At 45.3% G+C, this 26,796-nt stretch overlaps 1 protein-coding gene across 1 annotated transcript in view; it reads left to right on the forward strand.

Moving 5' to 3' along the window:
- Positions 1-15,645: 15,645 nt before the first annotated feature.
- USP39 (ubiquitin specific peptidase 39) overlaps positions 15,646-26,796 on the forward strand; it is a 113,749-nt gene continuing 102,598 nt past the window's right edge. Inside the window, exons 1-2 of the mRNA XM_030201688.1 lie at positions 15,646-15,883; positions 18,102-18,177. Coding sequence (XP_030057548.1) covers positions 15,739-15,883; positions 18,102-18,177 — 221 coding nt within the window. The 5' untranslated portion in view covers positions 15,646-15,738. The remainder of the gene's footprint in view (positions 15,884-18,101; positions 18,178-26,796) is intronic.

Below are 26,796 nucleotides of genomic sequence, written 5' to 3' on the forward strand. Positions count from 1 at the left end.
GCCCACCTGAGGTTGCTAGGCCCCCCCTCCACCCGCTACCGGGCCCGGAACTAACCTTAAAGCCTCCTTTCACGTTGCAGCAAGCAGCAGCAGGGCAGACCTCTCCTCCTTCCTTCTGTGCTCCGCCCTCGCGGACGTTACGTCAGGCGAGGTCAGGACACGGAAGGAAGGAGTGGCCTGCCCTGCTGCTGCTTGCTGCGACGTGAAAGGAGGCTTTAAGGTTAGTTCCGGGAGCGAGGAGGGAGGGTGGACCACACTGCGGCAGCGCCGCGTGTCATCGAAAATGGCTACACGTGTCAGTGCTGACACGCGTGTCATAGGTTCGCCATCAGGGGCTTAGAGGAACGAGACTTGGTGTACTACCACTGTTTAAGAAACTTCTTACGCCGGCGCGCAGGGGAGGAATTGGATCTGGTGGAAACAGGATTAGAGAGAGCAATTAGAGAGGGAGGGGGGAAAGGAAGTGTAACTAGACTATACAGGGCATTGCTCTTGCTTGTATCTCCGCAGGATTATTATGTTACTAGGTGGGAGCAGGAGCTGCATAAGACCTTCCCTTCAGGTGACTGGATGCATATCTTTAGATCTTTGTTGAAACCCTCAATCGCACAACCACTAATTGAAAATGGGTATAAAATTTTATACTGGTGGTATTACACGCCGGTAAGGCTTAAACGGATATACCCGAGCCTGTCAGCGGAGTGTTGGCGAGAGTGTGGGTCACAAGGGACATTAATGCATATATGGTGGGATTGTCCAAAGGTGAGAGAGTACTGGGCACGGGTGTTGCACATGGTTTATACGATCCTTAAGGTGCAGTACCCAGGCCGAGTAGAATATTGCCTGCTACATCTTAGACCCCCGAAAGTGAAGGCCCACTTGCATAAATTGGCTGTGCAGTGCTTTGTGGCAGCAAAAATTGCAATAGCTCGGGCCTGGAAACAGAAAAACACACCATCACTACTGTTGGTGGCTTGAAAGGTGGATTTCATCTATCAGATGTCAAAATTAACAGCTATGAGAAGGGGGCAGGTCGCATTGTTTCTAAAAATTTGGCAACCATATGAGCTTATGAGGGAAGAGCTGTTATCTTCCCCATAGTGCCTGAGGGAGGGAGGGGTGGGAGAGGGTGGGCAGGGGATATATGTTTGAGCGATTAAAACAATGTTCAGTTAAGCATTGGAAAGATGTATGATGAGCTATGGATATGGTTTGTTTTGTATCTAAAAATTTCAATAAAAATATCGTTTAAAAAAAAAAAAATAAATCCCAATAAATAAATAGTGGGCTTCCCCAGGGGTCTGTGCTGGGACCACTGCTTTTTAACATATTTATAAATGATCTAGAGATGGGAGTAACTAGTGAGGTAATTAAATTTGCTGATAGCACAAAGTTATTCAAAGTTGTTAAATTGCAAGAGGATTGTGAAAAATTACAAGAGGAACTTAGGAGACTGGACATCTAAATGGCAGATGATGTTTAATGTGAGCAAGTGCAAAGAGATGCATGTGGGAAAGAGGAACCCGAGTTATAGCTATGTAATGCAAGGTTCTGCATTAGGAGTCACTGACCAGGAAAGGGATCTAGGCGTCATCGTTGATGATACGTTGAAACTCTCTGCTCAGTGGGCTTTGGTGGCTAAGAAAGCAAATAAAATATTAGGTATTATTAGGGAAAGGAATGGAAAACAAACATGAGGACGTTATAATGCCTTTGTATTGCTCCATGATGCGACCGCACCTCGATTATTGTGGTCAATGCTTTTCGCCACATCTTAAAAAATATATAGTGGAATTAGAAAAGGTACAGAGAAGGGCGACGGAAATGATAAATGGGATGGGACGACTTCCCTATGAGGAAAGGCTAAAGCGGCTAGGTCTCTTCAGTTTGGAGAAAAGACGGCTGAGGGGAGATATGGTAGAGGTCTATAAAATAATGAAGATGAAGAGAAAGAAGGAGATGCTGCATGGAAAGGGGGGAGGGGGAGTTGGTGGATGAAAAAAGAAAGAGAGGAGAAGCTCTGGATGGAAAGGAGAAAAGAAGGAAAAACACTGTAAGGGTAGGTGAGAAAGGGTAGAGAGGGAAGAGGACATACACTGAAAGGGGGAGAGGAGGGGTGTTGGAGGATAGAGAACAGAAATGCTGGCTGGAAGAGGAGATGCTAGCTGGACAGAGTGGAGAAGAGGGGGAGAGCTGAATGGAAAGGGTATAAGAGAGGGGAGATCTGAATGGAAAAGGGGAGTGAGGGCATATGATAGAAGGAGGAGTGCCGATTGGATTGGAAGGGGGAGAGAGAAGAGGAGAGATTTAGGGAGAGAGGACAGTTAGTGGAAGACTGGGGAATAAGAGGAAGAGGAATGGGGGAGCTGGGATGAGGGATAGATATGGAAAACTGTAGGTATATGCAGTAAAAAGAGGGTAATTGGATAGTAAGAATGAATGAAATCTGGATAGAGAGGCACAAAAATAAATGGAAGAAAGGCTGAAAGGAAAAGATCAGAAGTGGAGAAGACGAGAACACAGGAGGATAGAGAAAAATGCCAAACAGGAAAGGAGAGTTAAGAAAAAATAAAGGAAAGCAGAAACCAAAGGCTGTGACCAGCACAATTAGAAAATTTAAATAAGTAGACAACAAAGGTAATAAAGTCTTGCGAGGTTGCCACTGGAAGTCTCGACAGCCATTTTAAAAAAGTGATGCAGCAGCAAGAGGGTCAGCGACAGCAGACAGGAAAGACTGGGGATCTTTCCTGCCCCGAAGAATCCACTAGATCACCAGGGTAGCTTGAGGTATATGCTGGGAGGGCACCCTGTGGCTCAGAGGAGGAGAGGCAAAGCTTAGATTGCCATGCATTTCCCTTGCTCCCATGCAGCTCTCTAAACAGGAGAGGAGACTGCAATAGCAGGGAGCGGGAGGGAGATGCCAAGACCGCTGCGGGGCCCCTGGGAGAACAAGGCCCTGTCTAAGACCGGCCCTGTCTATCTGACAGATAGGATTTGAACCAAGTAAATACTGTGGCCGCTGATATTTATTTCTGACAGTCTTGTAAGCATTAAATTATGATCCACGGTGTCAAAAGCTGCTGAGAAATCAAGCAACACTAGTATCGAGGCGGATACCCTGTCACAGTTTCTGTGCAGATCATCAATAAGGGACACTTGAACTGTCTCTGTTCCGTACCCAGGTCTGAAGCCAGATTGACATGGGTCTAGCCAATTACTTTCAATTAGCCAATCATTGGAGGCTTGGCGGAGATTGGGTGGCGGTGCTGGTGGTTGGGGGGCGAGGCTAGTGCTGGGCAGACTCCTGTGTTCTGTGCCCTGGAAATGGTAGATACAAATCAAGGTCAGATATACATATAAAGTAGCGCATATGAGTTTATCTTGTTGGGTAGACTGGATAGACTGTACAGGTCTTTTTCTGCTTTCACCTACTGTGTTACTGTGTGTGTTGAGTTGACTGCAGACTGTCCTTTCTGTAAGTTTTGCCAGGAAAGGAATGTTAAAGACTGGTCGGTAGTTTTTGAGCTTGTCCTGGTCCAGTGAGCTCTTTTGCAGTAGGGGGTGCACCTCAGCTCTTTTTAGTGTTGTTGGCAGTTGCTCTTCTATAAGAGAGGAGTTAACAATTTTAGTGGCCCCTTCAATGAGGCCTGTGCTCACTCGTACAGCCTTTGCTGAGCAGGGATCAAGAGGTAGGGTGTAGGCCGTAGACTGTGCATAGTGGGGAAGAGGGAGTGTTCTCTTCATTAGCTGGTAGGAGTTTGATGGGACTGTCTGTAGGTTCTGATGGAGACCTTTAATTTTGTTGGCAAAGTAAGTGACAAAATCATTGCTGGTTAGTTGTGACTGGAAAGGCTGGTTCTGTTGTGGGGTTTGCAGTAGGCTGTCTACTATTTTAAATAGCTGCTTGGTTGAATTTGCAGCTTGTTCTATGTGTTGAGAACAATATTGTTTTTTGGCTGTCATGTGTTGCCTACAGTTGAGCCTGTCTTCATCTAGATGAGATTTTCTCCATTTTCTTTAAAGTTGACATCCTTGATGCTTGAGGACCCATAGTTCTGGGGGAGACCCATGGGGAGCATTTGTTTGTGGAGTATAGGTCCTTCTTTAGAGGGGCTGTTTTTCTAATGCCATTGCAAAGCAAGCATTCCAGATATCAACCTGTTCTGACATAGTCATCGTCTTTTTATCCACAAGGGGGTAGGAAGTTTTCAGCAGTCAGATTTCGCATGTCTCGGAATTCCTTCCAAGCTTTGATTGACCCATCTATTTTATGTAGTCCTTAATAGAAAATTTGATTAGGAAATGATCAGTCCATGATAGGGGTATTATCTCTATGTCATCAGCCTTGTGTTCCAAGATGTCGACCCCTGTGCAGAACACCAAGTCTAGCATATGACCCTTTTCATGGGTTGGAGAATTGATCACCTGAATGAATCCTAGAGCTGCCATCATATCAAGGAAGGCAGCAGTAGTGGTGTCTGGAGTTTCAATGTGTAGGTTAAAGTCTCCCATGATTGCAGTGTTACCTCAGTCACCAGATTCAGCAGTTCTTGCACAGATGATGCAGTGTTGCGAGGTGCTCTGTAGACCACGAGCAGCCACATTGGTTCCTTGTCTCCCAGCTGGATTAGCAGGCATTCTGACTCCAACAGGTGGGGGATGGATACTCTGCGCAGTTTGAATGTCTCTTGGTTCAGGACTGCTACCCCTCCACCCTGCTTCCCTGGTCTTAGTTGGTGCAGAATAGTGAATCCTGTGGGTCATAGTTTAGCCAATGGTACTCCTCCGCTTCCATCCAGCCAGGTCTCAGTTATTCCCAAGACATCTAAGTGGTATTCATTGATGACATTATGGATCATAGTAAATTTTTTATTGGCTGATCTGGCATTTACTAGGCCCAAGTTTCCAAGTACTGGTCTGTTTGTGGTTGTAATTGTAGTTGTAGGGATCACTTGATGGTGGTAGGCAGGTATTTGTGTAGGTACAGCTAGATAAGAGTTTTGACTGTTGAGTGTGTGTCGTCTAGGCGGATGGGGGAGTCTATTGTTTCTTCTTCCCCGGATTACTGGGATATCTGAAGATTTTGGGGGTACTAGACCAAAGCACATGCTTGTTTAAAGTGAGATTACAGAGCTCTCTAACTATTCAGTATAACAAAAAGCCAGTTTGTCTTTGGCAGCAATTAACAGTGGAGTGTTAATTAGGCAGACAGTGCTTGAGGAGGAGCAGAGTCCCTTTGAGGTTATCAGCTTCCTAGGAAGAGGAGCTCTGTTTGCTTCAATAAAGACTTCTTGTTTAAAATGAGATATGCAGTCAGCTAATTCTACCTATACTATCTATCCTATCTACACTTTATTGAGAATACTGACAATTTAACCCTACTCTCTGTTTTTGTATCTTTTAACCAGTTTTTAATCTACAATAGAACACTACCTCCAGTCTTCAGTGTGTTCTCTCATCTTCAGCGTTATCAAGCTGCCTTGTAGCGCTATAGAAATGTTAAATAGTAGTAGTAGTAAATTATAAAAGAACAAACTTTAGAGGCAACACCAGCTTCACAGTCCCCACAGGTATACCTGTCTTTTGCAATAGCTAGCCTATGCACCTTTTCTGTTTAAAAGGAAAACACCAGGTAGACCACTAGGACATAGATTAAATACAATTAAAAAAAAACATATATATGAACACAGTGTACCAAGCTTCCCAAGAGGCAGAGAGAAGAGAGTGCCCTAGGAGAGGCAAGTGGCTTGATGGGGGAAGAGAACATAGGGGGGGGGGGGGGTCAGCGAGCATCCCTTACTCCTGCATTAAACACACATAATACATTCCTCATCTTGAAACCAAAACAAACCATACTGTGTCCCTCATTCCTAAAGATTTATGAATGTTCTATTAAAAGATAGTAAAAGTACAACAAGGATTGGCTAAGATGGCGTCCTGAGGTTAGCTGCTCTGCGTACTGTTCTTTTGCTGCGTCTGGACTGCTATTGCTTTTCTGCCTGGAAAGTCAGTATGCCTGACACTAAAAGGAAGGGGAATGTTAAAGCTTTACCCCTGCCAGCTGGAACTCGCAGTTTTATCAAACTTTAGAGCGTTACTCCATTCGATGCCCACAAACTCTACAGGGAGGAGGCCCCATTGGAGCTGCTTTGGGAGGAGCCGCAGAGTTCATGGGGCAGGATGTTTCTCTGTCTACCCCCCCCCCCCCAATACTGAAGCTCCACCATGCCCGGCTGCTGTCAGGGACGCAATTGCAGGTCCTGCGCTTAAGGAAGTCGTTAGTGCCTAGATCAGTGGCGTAGGAACCATTACCAAAGGTTTGGCATCTGGAACAGTTACATCTGGTCCCTGGGGAGTGTCTGGTGTCTCTTTCCCCTCCCCCCCCCCATGGTGGTTAATCTGGAGACTATCAGGGGCATTTTCGAAAGAGATGGGCGCCCATCTTCTGACACAAATCGGGAGATGGGCGTCCTTCTCTCATGATCGCCCAAATCGGCATAATCGAAAGCCGATTTTGGGCGTCCTCAACTGCTTTCCGTCGTGGGGGCGTGTTGGCAGTGTACCAAAGGCGGGACGGGGCGTGCTTATCAGATGGGCATCCTCGGCCGATAATGGAAAAAAGAAGGGCGTCCCTGACGAGCATTTGGCCGACTTTACTTAGTCCCATTTTTTTTCAGGACCAAGTCTCGAAAAGGTGCCCGAACTGACCAGATGACCTCCGGAGGGAATCGGGGATCATCTCCCCTTACTCCCCCAGTGGTCACCAACCCCCTCCCACCCAAAAAAAATTAAAAAACAATTTTTTCTAGCCTCTATGCCAGCCTCCAATGTCATACCCAGCTCCATCACAGCAGAATGCAAGTCCCTGGAGCAGTTTTTACTGAGTGCAGTGCACTTCAGACAGGCGGACCCAGGCCCATCCCCCCCTACCTGTTACACTTGTGGTGGTAAATGTGAGCCCTCCAAAACCCACCCGAAACCCACTGTACCCACATGTAGGTGACCCCCTTCATTCCTAAGGGCTATGGTAGTGGCATGCAATTGTGGGTAGTGGGTTTGGGGGGGGGGTTGGGGGCTCAGCACCCAAGGTAAAGGAGCTATACACCTGGGAGCAATTTGTGAAGTCCACTGCAGTGCCCCCTAGTGTGCCCGGTTGTTGTCCTGGCATGTCAGGGGACCAGTGCACTACGAATGCTGGCTCCTCCCATGACCAAATGCCTTGGATTTGGTCATTTTTTGAGATGGGCGTCCTCAGTTTCCATTATCACCAAAAACCGAGGTTGCCCATCTCTAAGGTCGCCCATCTCAACATTTAGGTCGACCATCTCTTAGGTCGACCTAAATGTTGAGATTTGGGCGTCCCCGACCGTATTATCGAAACGAAAGATGCCCATCTTGTTTTGATAATATGGGATGCCCCGCCCCTTCATGGGGACATCCTCAGAGATGGGCACCCTTAGAGATGGTCGTCCCCGTTCGAAAATGCCCCTCTGTGTGGTGTCTCTCCCCCCTCCCCCTGTTGTGGTTACTCTGGAGACCTTGTGGTAAGCCATTGAAAGACTGCTTCTGTATCAAATTCTGCTCACAAGTCTGCTAACTTGTCCATTAAGTTTGAATGTTTGTCTCAGTCTATTGATGGATTAAAAAGGGCACTGTAGAGAGTAAACATGTTATGGACTTAGTAAAGGATAATACAATCATCCATAGGAATTTTTGAAAGCTTCCAATACTTATCTGAATGTTAAAATATTGAATTTTCCTATGCCAGTTGGTGTCCCTGACAGAATTATTTAAATAAACATTTCTTACTGCAAGTCTGAAATTTTGTTCAAATGTCGGGGGGAGGGGGGGGGGGGTTAGACCTACATTACTTATTTCCTTTTTGTTTGAACAAGGATTTTAAATGGAATAATGAGACTTTTAAAAAAAGAATTTCAGCAATCTTTTTGTGGTCAGAGGGTGTGGTTATATTGTGATGTGGACAAAAGTACTCAGGATAGGAGGAGACGTTTCCTGGACATAAGGGCTGACACTAAAACAGGTGCTTAACTTCTTCTAACATATTCCTGTAAATGTATTATTAGGTTTTTAGATGTGAAGTAATAATATCCAAAGTACTTGTTTTCCAACATCTGTTTTAAAATATGTAAAGGCATTCTGTTCATAACTATTCTCTAACCTTGATGACTTGCCCTGGGCCTCACAGCTCTGACACGACTTTGCCGCTGGCACATAGTTCCAGCAGGCTATTAGGCTTTCCAAAAGAAGATGTTGTTTTTAGCAACATAAGGGAATATAACATTTTACCAACTAATTGTTGAAGAGGAAGTCCACCACTGTTAGGTGAATAGAGAAACGCTATTGAAAGCAAAGTTTTTTTTGTTTTGTTTTTAATTTAAATTTGAATTGAGAGCCAGGTCCATTATGAAATAACATCTTCCATTTCTAGCAATCCTGAACATTTGATTGCTGAAGGTTGAATGTGTACAAGAGTTCAGGCACCCCTGCTTAAACTGTATATCTCAAATCCTAGGTGAACAGAAGCTGACACACTCTCTACCTGGTACAGAATTTGACATTTATTTATTATATTTATACCCACATTATCCTAAACTGGCTTGGGTTCAGTTCATTGTGGCTTACAAGCAATAAACAGCATTGACTAACAATAAAAGGTGATGTAAATAAAATGATGTCTTGCTTCAAATTTTAATGCATCTGTACTAGTTGCATTTTTTTTCAGATTCAGAAGAAGCAAAGAAAAAACAGCGCACATGGCAGATGCAAAACTTTGCAGTCAGTTCTTTCTAACCCTTATACATACAAATATAATTAACAGCTGGCTACAGGAAACATTTGGACACCAAGGGGGAAATTCTGTGTCCAAATTATGGTGCAGAAATGTGTTCTAATAGATGCAAGGTGCCAAAATGGTGCTGAAACAGCATTTTGGCATGTAAATACACTTATACGCTCAGTTATAGCAAAGTGCCTAAGTGTATCTGTGCGCATCTGCACTGGGGGCATTCTGGAAAACTGTGCACAGTTACAGAATGACATGGGGACCCGCAGTAACTGCAGGGATGGGGTGGGGACAGATCCTGCAGGCACAGAGTGGGGATGGGGACAAATTTGTCCCCATGTCATTTTCCACTCTAAAGCCTGATAATGAACTGGACTGTTATGTTTGAGTGATGCAGACAACAATATTTTGATTTTTTTTAGAACAACAAGCAAACATGCTGGCCACAACTAGCAAAATTTTGCAGGGGTAATGCTGTACATTCCTGCTACTAGTACATTTTCTAAGAAGACATATATTGCAGGAAAGACTGTGGAAGACAGTAGACTGAATTCTGAGATTATTGATTTATTATTAATCCACAGATTAAAATACCATAACAGTACTTCATAGGGCATATTTCTCCCCTCCTAGGGCATACAGCATGGGTTCTATTTTTGTACCCCTGGACATTTTAACAGGGTGGATTAGGATTTCTTGGGGTAGTAGAAGTCAGCTATTGTTTGGGTTGGCGAGGGGGAGGGTTATTATAGTTGCTTGTTGTTATTATTGTTTTCTATTTGTGATTTATAAACAGTTGCTCAGCATATTGTTCCTTTCTATACTTTCATAAAGATTTAAATATAAAATCATAAGTGTTTGAGGCTTCTGCAGATGAAGTCAGAGCTCACGGGGATAGGGCGGGGACGGAGACAGAACCCACGGGAACAAACTTGGTCCCCGTGTCATTCTCTATGCACAGTATTATAGAATACTGTGGATGTGCACCAGGATTTACACCTGGTTTCAGTTGGTATAAGTCCTTGTGCCCAAAGCTACTGTATAAAAGAATGTTCATCCTGGAGTGCCCTTTCCAGAATAGTACTGGGCACTATTTATTACTGAATATCTGCAAAAGCATTTCCATTCTTGCTTTTGACATTTACCCCATTTTTCTTTACAGAACTCTTCTAGGTCAAAAAATATTCTTAGGTTTCCTTGTATACACTGAGAAGGTAATTACAGATTCCTAAAACTTAGGGGCCCTTTTACTAAGCCACGTAAGCGTCTACGCGTGCCAAAATGGAGTTACCACCTGACTACCACGTGGCTCTTGCGGTAATTTCATTTTTGGGGTGTGTCCGATAGGCACGTCTGAAAAAGATCTTTTATTTTCGGGCGCTCGTAACAGACGCGCGCCAAGTGGTATTTGGTGCGCATAGGTCATTACTGCCAGTTACCGCATGAGTCTTTACCGCTAGGTAAATGGTGGGCGGTAAGGTCTCAGACCCAAAATGGATGCATGGCAATTTTGATTTTGCCGCACTTCCATTTTCGGCAAACTACCCCCCCCCCCCCCAAGGTCTTTTTTACATGCATGCTAAAAAATGGATCGGCGTGTACTCAAAACCTGCGCCTACACTACTGCAAGCCATGTTTCAGTGCGTCTTAGTAAAAGGACCCCTTAGGCCCTGGGATCATGTCTGCTAGGTTAAAAGACTGGTAAGCCCGACAGTGACGGCAGGGCTGGGCAAAAAAGCGGAAACTATTATAAAGAATAAAATTACAGGACACATAGATAAACATGGTTTAATGGGACAGAGTCAACATGGATTCAGTCAAGTAAAGTCTTGCTTCACCAATTTGCTTAAGTTTTCTGAAGGCATGAATATGTAGATAAAGGTGAACCAGTTGATGATTTTCAGAAAGTTTTTGATAAAGTTCCTCATGAGAGACTCCTGAGAAAATTAAAGTCATGGGAAAGGTGGCAATATACTGTTGTGGATTAGGAACTGGGTATTGGACAGAAAACAGAGGGTACATTTAAATGACCATTTTTCTTAATGGAGAAGGGTGAATAGTGGAGTGTTGCAGGGATCTATACTGGGGCCGGTGCTATTTAACACATTATTCAAAGTTGTCCAAGCCCATGCGGACTGTGAAAAATTGCAGGGAGACCTTAGGAAATTGGAAGACTGGGCATCCAAATGGTATATGAAATTTAATGTGGACAAATGCAAATTGAGGCACAGGGGTCTACCTTGGAAGTCAGCACCCAAGAAAAAGTTCTAGGTAATTGTACACTATATGCTGAAATATTCTGCCCACTGTGCGGTGGTGGCCAAAAAAGCAAACAGGCTGCTAGGAACAGGGCCGGTCCTAGGGTCTGTGGTGCCCCCCTGCAGACTATGAGTTGGCGCCCACGCACCCCCGCCCCCCCCAGCATCTCCTTTCTCTCTTCGCCCACCCTGCCCCTGTCCAGTGATTCTCCTTCGCCCCATCCCCCGCCGCCCTTGGTGCTTTAAATTTTTAATTTACTTCCGTTCTAGCAGCCGCGTCATTTGAAAGCCTTGCCCCGTCTATAGCCTTCCCTCCCTTCGTGAGTTTGTTCTGCAGTCCTGCCCTCGAGTAAATGACATCAGAAGGCAGGACTGCGGAACAAACTCACAAAGGGAGGGAAGGCTAGAGACGGGGCAGGGCTTTTAAATGATGCGGCTGCTGGAACTGAGGTAAATTAAAGATTTAAAGCACCAAGGGCGGCGCAGTATGGCGGAGCAGCACTGCAGCGGCACCCTTGAAGGCAGGCGCCCCCTGCGGCGCTTACCCCGCTTACTGGGTTTGACCGGCCCTGGCTAGGAATTAAGAAAAGAATGCAAAGTACGACCAAGAATAATATAATGCCTCTGTATTGCTCCATGGTGTGACCTCACTTTGAGTACTGTGTTCAATTCTGGTTGCTGTATCTCAAAAAAGATATAGCGGAATTAGAAATGGTTCAAAGAATAGCGACCAAAAGGATAAAGGGGATGGAACTCCTCTCATAAGGAAAGGCTAAAGTGGTTAGGGCTCTTCAGCTTGGAAAAGAGACGGCTGTGGGGAGATATAATCGAGGACTACAAAATCCTGAATGGTGTAGAACGAGTAGAAGTGAATTGATTTTTCACTCTCAAAAAGTACAAAGACTAAGGGACACCCATTCAAATTATATGGAAATAATTTCAAAACAAATAGGAAACATTTTTTCACTCAACGAGAATAGTTAAGCTCTAGTTCTCGTGTCCAGAGGATGTAGTAACAGCAGTTAGCGTATCTGGGTTAAAAAAAGATTTGGACAAGTTCGTGCAGGAAAACTCCAAAGGCTGCTATTGAGACAGACACAAGGAAGCCACTGATTGCCCTGGGATTGGTAGCATGGAATTTTGCTACTATTTGGGTTTCTAGTAAACAGAACAAGGGGAAAGCAAAAATCAAAACATTATTATCTTGTGCCACAAAAAGTTATCATATACCCAATGGACACACACTTGACCTCATCACACAAATTGTCCACTGACCAGAACCTGATAATAACATATTAAATGGACAGAAACACCTTGGACAGACCACTACAAACTAAACCTATACCTAAAATGGCGGAAAAAGGGTTCATATCGCACTCAAGAACAAACAACCTACACCACAGGGGGCCAAATAGACCCGAACACATTCTGGCAACATATATATAATAACGACTGGACAGCACAGACAGATGCCATAAACTTCCTTTCTGAATGAGACAAAAGATGTAGAAACATATTAGATGAAATAGCACCCTTACGAACAAGAACTTCACATAGACACAACCCAGTACCATGGTTCAATGACGAACTGAAAAAACTAAAAACACAAGCCAGGACGCTCGAACAAGCATAGATAAAAATAAAAGACAATCACACACTCAACGCTTGAAAGCAAATACATAGAAAATATAAATACACAATAAGACAAGCCAAAAGGTCATACTACAAAACCAAAACAGGACCAGATCACAAAGACACAAAGAAACTATACCAACTTGTACATAAACTACTGGACACTACCCCGATCACCATAACCAACTCAGACATCCCATCGGCAGACAAACTTGCCAAATACTTCAATGAAAAAATTGTAAAACTATGAAACAATCTTCCTCAGAACACTACCGATATTGAAAATTTCATCAATGGCTTAGTCCAAGATCCCCAGAAGCAGTACACTTTTAAGGTGACTTAACCGATAGCACGTCTTAACTTTTAAGGCACCTACACTTTTAAGGTGCCTTAACAGTGTAGGCACCTTAACTCTTAAGGCGCCTTAAAAGTGTAGACGCCTTAACTCTTAAGGCGCCTAAACTTTTAAGGTGCCTTAACTCATAGCACATCTTGACTTTTAACTTTTCCTTGTTCTGTATGAACCTTATCAACCAACATGTTTTGCTTTTAATAAAGATGATTAAAACATAAAAAATACGTTTTAGATGTTACTGAATTCCATTATTCTGTCTCATTGTATTTCCAGTTTTGACACAGTATGAGCCATCACAAGAACAAAATATAAGAAAACCAATGGGCTGCATTAGGGACTTAGAGCCCATCAAACATATAAACGGCGAGTGACCGTACTCACTCGCAAATGCGCAGTAGAGACTTCCCTCTCTGCCCCGCCCCCGCTTCAATACGTGATGATGGGGGCAGGACAGAGAGGGAAGTCTCTACTGGCTTGCTGCAGACGTCGGAACCGCTGCCCTCCCCCGCAGTCGCCGCTGCCCCTCCATCTGGCCCGAGCACTGTGAACTTACATCAGCACGCAGCAGCAGGCACATCAGCAAAGCTGCCGTCGGGGCGGGCTTCCTTCTCTGCCTTTGTCCCGCCTTCGCCGACGTTACGTCACACGAGGGCGGGACACAGGCAGAGAAGGAAGCCTGCTGCTGCGTGCTGATGTAAGTTTACAGTGCTGCTCGGGCCGGGTGGAGGGGTGGCGGCAGCGACTCCGGGGGGGGGGGGCTCGGAAACCCTCCCCATTCCAAAAGTAGCCCGTTTTCACGGGCTCAATGGCTAGTTTAGTTATGTTTCATCAAATGAGAGATCTGTTTGACAGAAAATATTTTTATTATTTTGACTTATAAACCACTTGTCCCTGAAACATGCTCAAACAACAGAATAATCCATTTGTATATTTAAAAGATAAACTTCTACAAAATGTGATTCCATGTGCCCCAATGAAAGGAGAGTTTAATTCTACTTCCATTTAATTTCAGTATATTCCATCATCTTTATAACATCAGGCTTCCCAAGGCAGATTACAACAACATTTAAGATGAATCCATCAGGAAACAGGATATCCTCACTGAAATTTGGCCATCTGTATTGCATACGGTGTATTCATTTAGTTTTTAATGTAGAAAAATGAGCACAAAATACAGAGTTTAAAATTGCTGTTTCTACCACCTATAATAATTTGTAAGCTGTTTTAGTGATATTCAATTGTTATTTCATGATATTTATATCTACATATTGGAAGTTTTCAAATAAATTAATAGAAATCAAACAAAATAAAACATAGAAAAGAAAATAAGATGATACCTTTTTTATTGGACATAACTTAATACATTTCTTGATTAGCTTTCGAAGGTTGCCCTTCTTTGTCAGATCGGAAATAAGCAAATGTGGAAGATGACAGAATATATAAGTGAAACATCCAAGCATTTCATTGACAGTCTAACAGGATCGGTGTGGGTAGGTGAGGGAAGAGGGAGATAAACAGAGAAATACAACTTTATGGTTTATAATGAGCTAGAAAACCCAGATCTTTGTTAAGTTCTGTCTGTTGGGTGTCAAAATATTCAATCATTCTGACTTCAAAGGTCTTAAGTTCCTGTATTGTTTTAAAGTTACCTTTCAGGATTCTTACTATGAAATCACTTGTACAGTGTTCTGGTCTGGTAAAGTGCTGCCCCACAGGGGTAGGAACCCGGCTGGCACCAGCATTCTTCATGTTATGTATATGTAAATTAAATCTTGTCTTAAGCATCTGGCCTGTTTCTCCAATATAGCATCCTTCGTTACATTTTTTACACTGAATGTTATATACCACGTTGGAAGATGAGCATGTGAAAGGTTCCTTTATGTTGAATATTTTTCCTTTGTGAATGACTGTGGGGTCCTGTGAAATGCTTTGGCATAACTTGCAGTTGGATCTGTTGCAGGGAAATGTGCCCTTCTCTTCTTTTTCAGTCTGTGTTGGGAGTTTACTTCTGATTAGCTTGTGTTTTAGTTGGGTGGCTGTCGAAGGCCAGCACTGGTGGGGTTGAGAATATCTCTTTCAGTAATTCATCCTCGTGGAGTAAATTAAATAAATTGGAATAAATTAAAAAGCAGTCCAATAAGAAAAAACAAAACAAAACAAAACTTTTGTCCTCCACCTTTTAAGGCACTGCCTATCCAATTGAAATTTGTTACAGATAGACCAACAATAAAAAAAAAAAAAAAGACAATGTGGATGCAGCAGCTCATAGGTTTGCTTGCTTTGCTTTGAGTGAACGGGGATGAGGGCTGCGCTGGGAAGGGGAAACTCAGATTGTCTTAGTTGGCTTCCTTGCTTACAATGGAGTAGATAGGCGCACTTCCATTCCTGTTTATTAACCCTCTTTGGTTTCAACGTTTGACGTCACTTCGTCTCCTGTTTTATCTGACCTCCTTGGCTTCAACTTTTTGACATCATGACGAATCCTGTTACTCAACCCTCCTTGGTGGGACGGCTGGGACCAAGGAGTTCCTTGAGAGAGGTCTTATTGGTTGAGTCTTCAAGAAAGGGCGGGGTTTAATGCCGGATCGAGGCTTGGAATTGGAACGCAGAGAGCGGCGTAGAGGACGTGATTCGTTGGCCATACGGTAGCGGTAGCGTGGTGTTTTTGATGGTGGACGTGAACGATAACGATGGAGTTTAAACGGAAGATGAAGAGTGGCGGAGGAATGACGTCCGTGTGGATGAAGAGTGGCGGTGAAATGATGTCTGTGCGGGTGAAGCGGGAGAGGGAGCGGGAGCGGGTTGTAGAAGAGGAAGATGAGGACGATGACGATGGTGAGAGGAAATTGGAGTGAACTGTGGTTCAGGAGAATATCCGTTATGTATGTAACTATTTTCTCGAGATATGTGGGCCTCGTTTTCTGGGTAAGGAAAGGAGAGAGGTTAGTGCTGTGTGCAGATATGCTGGGGCCCAGGGCAGAAATTGAGGGGGGGCCCTGATCTTGTCTTCTCCATGCCCCTTCTCCAGTCTCGCCACCTGCCATTATTACCTCACATAAAACAACTTTAAATGACTTTTCTTCACACACAAAACACAGACAGACCTTCACCAAATACTGAACATGGGATCACAAGTACAAGTTGAACTGGGAACCGCAAGACATTAAACTTGGCAAGTACCAAAACACTGGATAAATGAAAACAGATATGCATTTATTTTTGTACAGAACACGCAGGGGTCCCAGGCCTCCCCCCAAATTAGTCACCTCTAGGGTTACCATATTTGCTGTGAGGAAAAAGATGACATGCCCCGCCCCCTGTCACTTTGACCCCCTCCCCCAAAGAAAGCTAGATTCCATATCTTCCCAATTTTTCAGCCTACCCCTCCACTCCTGTACCTCATTGTAGTGTTCTGGTGTTCTAGTGGCCTCTTCGGGGCAGGGAAGAGCACCCTTCTTTCCTATTCGGCATGGCTGTAGACCTCTCTTGCTCCTGGTGCCGATTCAAGATGGCTGCTGAGCGTGACCTTGCAAGACTTCTGCAGAAGTCTTGGCAGCCATTTTGAAGCAGCGCCGGGAGCAAGACAGTCTGCAGATGCGCCGGGCAGGAAAGAGGGGGCTCTTTCCTGGCCCGAAGAGGTCCCTATACCACCAGGGCACCATAGAGTAAAAGAAGGGAGGGGAGGATAGGACACCATGAGGCCCGCCAGTGTGCCCGTTTGTCCGCAAATCCGGGCAAATGAGCAGGCAGGCAAAACCCACCCACTCAAAAAGAGGACATGTCTGGGTGAAACCGGACGTATGGTAATCCTAGCCATCTCACTTGCTGTGGCTGGTGTGGATCTCGAAGCCCTGGCTGCCAGAAATCTCCAAGTGCTTCATTTAGCAGCATTGTTCTCGAGCTGCCACCAAGTTCTGGTCACCAGAGTGGAGGAAGATGTCTTCAGTTGACTGGGCTTGCGGATCCCCACCTTAGATATTTATATTTTGCATTTGGGTAGGAGGTGTGGGGAGGGTGGGGAAAAATGGACACCCACTTTGGGCTCAGGGCCACTGCCACCTTCCTCGCCCCTCACCAATCATCTGTCTGGCTAAGGGGTTTATTTTCAAACTATGTAACTGTGTAAGTCTGTGCTTTGAAAATACACCTTTAAGCCACTGAACATGCCTACCTTTAACGAGCAACATTTACTGGGAGGTCTGGAGCAGCCGTAAGCAGTGTTCTTCACATTTGTGCTGCTGGGCTCTATCTTGCGGCTCCACATAGCACAACCAACTGTCCTACTAATATGTCCAGATCAACCTCGACCCGTGCAGAAGTCTTTCGGCACCTCCCCGGGTGCCCGTGCTGAAGTCTGTCAGTGCCCCATAGAAAAGCAGCCTTTTTAACAGTATTTAAAAAAAAAAACTGAGCCATTGGTTACCCTCCTCCCTCTTTCTTCTGTGGGCTCCTGTGACATCCTGTCCTGAAGGACCGCTGCTGTGCCTCTCCCTGTTCCCGCTTTTGCCACATCTTTTTAGGGGGGGGGGAAGCTACACACGGCTTTTATATACGCAGCTTGTATGCGTGTATGAAAGCCGTAGCAGGCACTGCTCTGAGCATGCGCAGAGTAGCCACGCTTAGCGATTGTCTGTTATGCTCAGCTGACCGTTTGGCTTCCCTCCTACTGAGCTGCTAGCTGTTTTTGTGAGCAGCTCATTTGCATGCGTTTTGCTTTGGGAATCGCTTGGTATTTTCAAGTCTAATTTTTACCAAAGTGGAAATACCAGGCGGTTCTTTGGGGACCTTTGTGTATCTCTCCCTGTGTTTTAGCCGGCTCTGTGTAAACTGGATACGGTGCCAAAGCCCAGACATGGCCTGGCATTGAATATCCGGAAATAACGCCAGTGGCTAAATATTGACCCCCGTTGTTGTTAACTGCCTATCTGTTAAGGATGAATTTATATCTGAATTGATTCTTCTAGATGATTGCTTGTGTTGTAAGAAATGACTATGCAGTATTTACATTTATTGAGTAATTGTCTCCCCTTCCTCCCCCCCCCCCCCAAATCAGTTTCAGTGAAGTATGGCAGATTTGAACCTGAAGATAGACGGAGCAGACATTGTCCGTACTTGGACACCATCAACAGGTTAGTGCAGAAAAATTAGTGTTTTTGAAGGTAGGCTGAAAGCTAGCTGACCGGGATTAATATATAGGAGTAGAAAAAATATGGACAAACCTGTGTACCACTTTTTTTTATTTTATTTGTAGCTCTTTTGCATATTTATTCCCTTCTCTGGTTTTAATGCTGCTTGCCTTTTCTCTGGTTTCTTTCTTCTCCCAACCTGCTTAATCTATTCATTTTGAAGCCTTTCTCCTTCCTCTTGCCCTTCACCTTGTCATACAAAAAAACCCATACACAATTAGTATATATATTTAATGTTTATGAAGTAACAATTCCATAAATGTTTTCAAAATTGTCTCCTGCAAATGCTGTAGGAAGGGCTGTAAAATCAGCAGTGCTGCTTTTGGCTTTTCGATGGACAGAAAGATAAGTCAGCCACATATAAGGGAAATTCTGTGAGCTGAGACCTGCTCTACAAGAGCCCAGAAAAGTCTGAGCTTGTCTGGTGGCGTCTGCCTGAGGGTAAGCAGAAAGCTTCCTTTCACGTTGGGGAGCTCCGGTCTCGTTTCTGGGAAGTTAGGTGTTACCGGCCTGACCGTTCCGGTTCCTTTCAGTGGTCCCACTTTCATCATAGACAGTAGCCCTTTCAGGGTGAGAGGTTCTCTGGCTCTCCCTCCTCTTGGCCTGCCCCAGCCATCCGAGCGGCCCAGTGATGGGCCCCTGGTCCATCACATTGGGGACATCGGTGTACTGCTATCTCTCTTCTTGGGGGGGAATGGGCCAGATTCATGGATAGATAGAAGCTGGAGTTTGCATGCCCTCTGTCGGATGGACTTGTGCATGGAATCTCCCTGCAAGGCTTCTGCCAAGGTGGCGGTTTTCCGGGAAACCCTTTCCACCCTGGTTCGTCTGGGGGCTGTGTTCCCAGTGCTACCAGCAGAGCGAGGTCTCGGCCATTACTCCATAAATTTTGTGGTGCCCATGAAGGGTGGGTCTCTTCGACCTGTGCTCAACCTCAAGCATGGGAATAGGGTGCTTCGGGTCCAACATTTTTGGATGGAGACCTTGTAGTCCGTCGTGGTGGCTGTTCAACCGGGAGGGTTCCTGACCTCTTTGGATCTCAGAGAGGCTTATTTACACATTCTCATTTGGCCTCTGCATTAGCATTTCCTTCACTTTGCAATTCTGGGCAATGCCCTTTGGCCTGGCCACAGTGCCTCGTATGTTTTCCAAGGTCGTGGTGATGGTGGTGGTTGCGGCCTTCCACAAGCAGGAGGGGGTCCAGGTTCATCCATACCTTGATGACTGGCTGATCTATGCTTCGTCACATGAGGAGAGCTTGAGAGCGACAGACCTGGTGGTCAGCCTTCTGCGCTTGCTTGGTTGGGTGGTCAGTCTGGAGAAGAGTTACTTGTCCCCATCACAGTGCCTTGAGTACCTTGGGGGATGACTTTCTATACTCAGATAAGGAAGGTGTCCCCTGCGGCTTTGCAGTCAGGTGGAACACTGCTGAGTCTGGCCGCTCCTTGGGTGTGGGACTACATGCAGGTCTTGGGCTCTATGGCGGCAATTTTGGATGTGGTTCCTTGGGCATGGAGCCATATGCGGCCCCTGCAGTGGGCCCTCCTCAGTGATTGGTCCCCTGGGGAGTGGGAGCTCTCCAGGGATGCATTCTTGCAGGTCACAGCCAGATGGGGGCATAGAAGTCCAACACGAAAGTTCCCCAGTTCTTCAGCAGGGGCAGAGAGTGGGGGTTGGAAGGCATTGATGCTCTTCTTCAACCCTGGCCAGTTTCTCAACTGCTCTGTGTTTCCACCTTGGCCCATGGTAGTCCATGTGGTGTGCTGCATTGCGAAGCCCCCAAGCCCGGTGATTCTGATTATGCACAATTGGCCCAGATGCTCGTGATATGCGGGTTGGATCAGTCTTCAGGTTGATCGTTTGTTGCCCACAAAGGGTTTTCTCATGCAGGGTCCCATTCTCATGGAAATCCAATGGCTTGTGCGAGTGTTTGGTGGACCTTCGAGTCCCAGTGCTCGGTTGCAGGACTTTATGCTGATTCGGCCTTGGTGGCAACCATTCTGAACTTCTTGCAGGATGGATTGGACAAGCACCTGTCCCTGAGTTCTTTGAAGGTTCAGGTGGTGGCTTTAGCCTGCTTCAGGGGTCACGTGTAACGTCTCGTCGTTGGCCCATCCGGATGTCATTCGTTTCCTTCTGGGGGGGGGGGGGGGGGAGTTGAATCACTTGCACCTTCCTTGTCAGGTGGTGGTTCTTTCTTGGAGTCTTAAACTTGTCCTGTGGGCCTTGCAGTGGTCCCTGGATAGGCTGTCCTTGAAAGATCTCACCTTGAAGACAGTCTACCTGGTGGCCATTGCCTTGGCTTAGCGGGTGTCTGAACAGAAGCAGGAGTGTGTATTCGGACGGTTCCTTCCTTCCTTCCTAAAATAGTGTCCCATTTTCACCTGAATCAGCCATTGTTCCTGCCTTATCCGGGCAATTTCGGGGCTCTGCGGTGTCTGGATGTGTGACGTATTCTCCTTTGGTATTTTGAGGTGACTTGTTGTTCGTGTTCTTTGCTGGGAGTAGGAAAGGGGAACAGGCCTCTGATGCCACTTTATCCTGTTGGTTGAAGGAAGCCATTACTTCGACCTATTTGTGGGCGGGGAAGTTGCCACCTCTGCACTTGAGGACACATTCCACTAGAGAACAGTCAGCTTCATTCACCGAGTCCCAATGGGTGTCAATTGATGAAATTTCCTGGTCGGCTACGTGGTCTTCTGTTCATACCTTTTCGAAGCATTGATCTGTGGTACACTATGGAAGAAAAAATTAGTTCATACCTGTTAAATTTTCTTTCCATTGGTCCCATCAGATCAGTCCAGAGGCCCTCCCTTCTGCTTGTTTGTGCAAATTCTGTGTTTTCCCTCGCACCTGTGATGTTCGGTGGCTGTGTCTTCTCTTCTTAAGTCATTTTAGGTGCACAATCAGGATGCTGTCAATTTCTCTGGAAGTGCTTCAGGTTTAATTTTAGAGGCAGGACATAAGTACATAAGTATTGCCACACTGGGACAAACCAAAGGTCCATCAAGCCCAGCATTCCGCTCCCAACAGTGGCCAATCCAGGTCACAAATACCCGGCAAGATCCTGAAAAAGTTCTTTACATTTTATGCTGCTTATCCCAGAAATAAGCAGTGGATTTTCCCCAAGTCAATTTAATAGTGGTCTATGGACTTTTCCTTTAGGAAGCCGTCCAGACCTTTTTAAACCCCACTAATCTAATCGCCTTTACCACATTCTCTGGCAACAAATTACAGAGTTCAATTACATGTTGAGTGAAGAAACATTTTCTCCGATTTGGATTAAATTTACTACTTTGTAGTTTCATCGCATGCCCACTAGTCCTAGTATTTTTTTTTTTTTTTTTGAAAGAGTAAACAAACGATTTACATCTACCCGTTCCATTCCACTCATTTTTTTATAGACCTCTTTCATATCTCCTCTCAGCCGTCTTTTCTCCAAGCTGAAGAGCCCTAGCTGCTTCAGCCTTTCCTCATAGGGAAGTCGTCCCATTCCCTTTATCATTTTTGTCGCCCTTCTCTGTACCTTTTCTAATTCCACTATATCTTTTTTGAGATGCGGTAACCAGAATTGAACACAATATTCGAGGTGCGGTTGCACCATAGACTGATACAAAGGCATTATTATGTCCTCACTTTTGTTTTCCATTCCTTTCCTAATAATACCTAACATTCTATTTCCTTTTTTTAGCTGCCGCCGCACACTGAGCCGAGGGTTTCAACTTATCAACAACGACGCCAAGATCCCTTTCTTGGTCGGTGACTCCTAAAGTGGAACCTTGCGTTACATAGCTATAGCGGGTTCCTCTTTCCCACATGCATCACTTTGCAGTTGCTCGCATTAAACGTCACCTGCCATGTAGACGCCCATTCTCCCAGTCTCGTAAGGTCCTCCTGTAATTTTTCACAATCCTCTTGCGATTTAACAACTTTGAATAACTTTGTGTCGTCAGCAAATTTTATTACCTCACTAGTTACTCCCCTCTCTAGATCATTTATAAATATGTGAAAAAGCAGTGGTCCTAGCCCAGACCCCTAGGGAACCCCACTATCTACCCTTCTCCATTGAGAATACTGACCATTTAACCCTACTCTCTGTTTTCTATCCTTTTAACCAGTTCTTAATCCACAATAGGACACTACCTCCTATCCCATGACTCTCCTGTTTCCTCTGGAGTCTTTATTGAGGTACTTTGTCAAACGCATTTTGAAAATCCAGATACACAATATCAACCGGCTCGCCTTTATTCACGTTTGTTTACCCCTTCAAGATTGGTGAGGCAAGATTTCCCTTCGCTAAATCCGTGTTGGCTTTGTCTTATTAATGCATGCTTTTGAATATGCTCTGTAATTTTGTTCTTTATAATAGTCTCTACCATTTTGCCTGGCACCGACGTCAGACTCACCGGTATATAATTTCCTGGATCCCCTGTGGAACGTTTTTAAAATATCGACGTTACATGGGCTACCCTCCAATCTTCCGGTACTACACTCGATTTTAAAGATAAATTGCATATTACTAACAATAGTTCCGCCAGTTCGTTTTTCAGTTCTATCAGTACTCTGGGATGAATACCATCCGGTCCAGGAGATTTGCTACTCTTCAATTTGTCAAATTTCCCCATTACATCCTCTAGGTTTATAGAGATTTCATTCAGTTTCCCTGACTCGTCAGCATTGAATACCATTTCTGGCACCGGCATCTCTTCCAAATCTTCCTTGGTGAAGACCAAAGCAAATAATTAATTTATTCTCTCCACTATGGCTTTGTCTTCCCTGATTGCCCCTTTTACCCCTTGGTCATCCAACCGATTCTTTTGCTGGCTTCTTGCTTTTAACATACCTAAAAAATGTTTTACTTTGTATTTTTGCCTCCAACGCAATCTTTTTTTCAAAGTCCCTCTTTGCCTTCCCTATCAGTGCTGTGCATTTGACTTGACATTCCTTATACTGTTTCTTAGTATTTTCATTCGGTTCCTTCTTCCATTTTCTGAAGGATTTTCTTTTAGCTCTAATAGCTTCTTTCACCTCATTTTTTAATACAAGGAATGTATTTGGCCTGGGCTTCCAGGATGGTATTTTTGAACAACATTCATGCCTGATGTAAATTTTTGACCCTCGCAGCCGCTCCTCTTCTTTGCTTTTTTCACCGTTCTTCTCATTTTATCATCGTCTCCTTTTTGAAAGTTAAATGCTAACGTATTGGATTTCATGTTTATACTTACTCCAAAGCTAATATCAATTCTGATCATATGATCACTGTTATCAAGCGGCCCTATCACCATTACCTCCCACACCAGATCATGCGCTCCACTAGGTCTAGAATTTTTCCTCCTCTTGTTGGCTCCTGTACCAGCTGCTCCATAAAGTAGTCCTTGATTTTCCCTAGCATTCCCCGATGTTACATTTACCCAGCCAAGGGTAATTGAAATCACCCATTATCGTGTTGCCCAATTTGTTAGCCTTTCTAATTGCCTATAACATTTCTACATCCGTCTGTTAATCCTGGCCAGGCGGATGGTAGTACACTCCTATCACTATCCTTTTCCCCTTTACACATGGAATTTCAATCCATAGGGATTCCAAAATGTGTTTTGTCTCCTGCAGAATTTCCAATCTGTTTGATTCAAGGCACTCCTTAACATACAATGCTACCCCTCCACCAATTCGATCCACCCTATCGCTACGATATAATTTGTACCCCGGTATGACAGTGTCCCACTGGTTATCCTCCTTCCACCAGGTCTCAGAGATGCCTATTATATCTAATTTTTCATTTAGTGCAATAGATTCTAATTCTCCTATCTTATTTCTTAGGCTTCTGACATTCGCATATAGACATTTCAAACTATATTTGTTGTTCCTGTTTACATCATGCTCAGAACGTGACAGTATTAATTTGCAGTCTTTTGCCAGATTTTTATTTAAGGACACCTGATCTACTACACTCTCTTTTGCAACCTCACTATCGGAATACCCTATCTTCCCCGTTTTGGTGATATCTTTAAAAGATACCTTATTCCGAACCATGCGCTTTTGAGCGACTGTTGGCCTTCCCCCAGTCTCTAGTTTAAAAGCTGCTGTATCTCCTTTTTAAATGCCGATGCCAGCAGCCTGGTCCCACCCTGGTTAAGGTGGAGCCCATCCTTTCGGAAGAGGCTCCCCCTTCCCCTGACATTGCTTGGATCTGTTGTTTGGTTTTCCACTGCTTTGGTATTGACAATGCTGAGGTAAGGACTGCTGCACAGGATCTTGTACAGCAGACCTTGAAAGTTCTCTCTATCTCCACCTTCTGGTAGGAGGACATAACCTACAAGTCTCTGGATTGATCTGTTGAGACTAATGGAAAGAAAATTAACAGGTAAGAACTAATTTTTCGTTGTAAAATCCAAAAAGTGTAAAACCAGAAGTGTGAAAAATAAAAACGTAGAAATTTGCTTGGAAACAGACAGAGGGCCTAAATGGTTCTTAATGTGTGGACTTGACTCAAATTTCAAACTGGGCCACTACTTCAGCAAAATACACAATGTGTTAACAATATAAAGAATTGAAGAATATAAGTGTTTGTGAATCTTATTCTCAAAATAATTCTCCAAATTCAACAAATTACTTTAAACAAGGAGGAAAAAGACTTCATAAGTCCCAGCTTGGCATCAAGTAATTTCTTTATGCCAGCATTTAGTGGACTACAATCTTATCGGTCTTAAAAAAGAGAACCTCCTTTTCAAAACTCTCATTATGATTCATTTTATGTGTTTTACATTTTTAATTAATTTATTTGTTGCATTTGTACCCCACATTTTCCCACCTATTTGCAGGCTCAATGTGGCTTACATAATACCGTCAAAGGCGTTTGCCCAGTCGGTTGATAACAAATACAGGTTGTATAGAGATCGAATGAGGTATATGTGGAGGATCGGAAGGGATGAAGATTGCGTGATGTCCAGTACAATCATTAGTCATGTTATGTTCCTGGGTGAAGGGGTTTACGTGGGGTTGTTGGGATAGGCCTTTTTGAAGAGGTTGGTTTTTAGTGATTTCCTGAAGTTCAGGTGGTCATGGATTGTTTTCACTGCTTTTGGGAGGCCATTCCATAGTTGTTCGCTTATGTAGGAGAAGCCGGATGCGTGAGTTGTTTTGTATTTCAGTCCTTTGCAATTTGGGTAGTGTAGGTTTAGGTATGATCTTGACGATCCGGCTCTGTTTCTTATTGGTAGATCTATAAGGTCTATCATGTATCCTGGGACTACGCCGAATATAATTTTCTCCGAGGACAAGCAGGCTGCTTGTTCTCACGACTGGGTTGACGTCCACGGCAGCCCCCAGCAACCGGAAGAAATCTTCGCGGGCGGTCTCGCACGCAGGGCATGCCCACGCGCATACGCAGTCGTCTTCCCGCCTGTGCGCGACTGTTCCCACTCAGTTTTTTTTTATTCCGTGCTGGAGAGAGACGTGTTCCCATCAGCCCCGGAAACCGGATTGCGGCCTAGCAGCGGTTTTTCTCTGTTCAAGTACGCGTTCGCGTGTTGTTTTCTAAAAAAAAAAAAAAACAGGGAAAAAGAGTTTCCTCGTTGTTTTTAGCCGCGAGGGCACGTCGTCGCGGCCTTGTGGCTGCGCGGTCGTTTCTTCTTTTTCGGGTGTGCTTTTCACCGCCACCATCGACGATTTTGACTTCGCTGATGCGATTTTTCCGTCGATGTCCTCGAAGGTCCCGAGCGGATTCAAAAAGTGTGGTCGGTGCGGCCGGCAGATCTCGCAGATCGATACTCACGCTTGGTGTCTCCAGTGCCTCGGCCCGGAGCATAATTCCAAGACGTGCACCTTGTGTCTCGGCTTAAGAAAGCGGACACAGGTGGCGAGGCAAGTTCTGCGGGACCGTCTTTTTGGAACTTGCGCCGGCCCTTCGATGTCGACCTCTACGGCATCGGTGTCGACGGCCGGGTCTTCGGTACCGATGTCGACGAAGTCGGCACCGACTCCAGGAGTACAGGTACCTTTGGTTCGCCGGCCTGCCGGTGACGGCGGGGGTGAGTGGCCGCGCGGGCAGTCTGCCCCGGCCACTCCCTCTGCTCAGGGCCATCGGGACCGAACCCTGTCGGATTTGATACCTCGAGGCTGGGGGGGCTCCACCTCCTCCTCGTCTCTTCCGCCGAGCGCCGATGACGGGCATCGAAAGAAAGCCAAGAAGCACAGTCATCGGTCGCCCACGGCGCACGGGACTGCCAGCACCGGTACTTCGAGGGACGACTCGACGACCAGGAAGCGGCAGTGCCGGGAGGAGCGTTCCCCCCTCGGTCAAAGAGGTGTCGCTGCGTCAGTCCGCAGGTACCTCGGTACCGTCTCCTGGACCCGAGCAGCATCCGGCACCGACACCCACACCGGCCCCTCTGCCTTTCCCGACAGCAGGCCTTGACGAGTGCCTCCGAGCCATCCTTCCCGGGATCCTGGAAGGGCTGATGCGCCAGGCTCTTCCGGCACTGGGGGAGCTTGCGCCGTTGATGGAGGCGCCGGTGGGCTCTGGCCCGATGCTGAGGCCTCCGACGTCACTTGCGGCACCGGTGT

The sequence above is a fragment of the Microcaecilia unicolor genome, chromosome 4 (assembly GCF_901765095.1).
Source record: "Microcaecilia unicolor chromosome 4, aMicUni1.1, whole genome shotgun sequence".
NCBI lineage: Eukaryota > Metazoa > Chordata > Amphibia > Gymnophiona > Siphonopidae > Microcaecilia > Microcaecilia unicolor.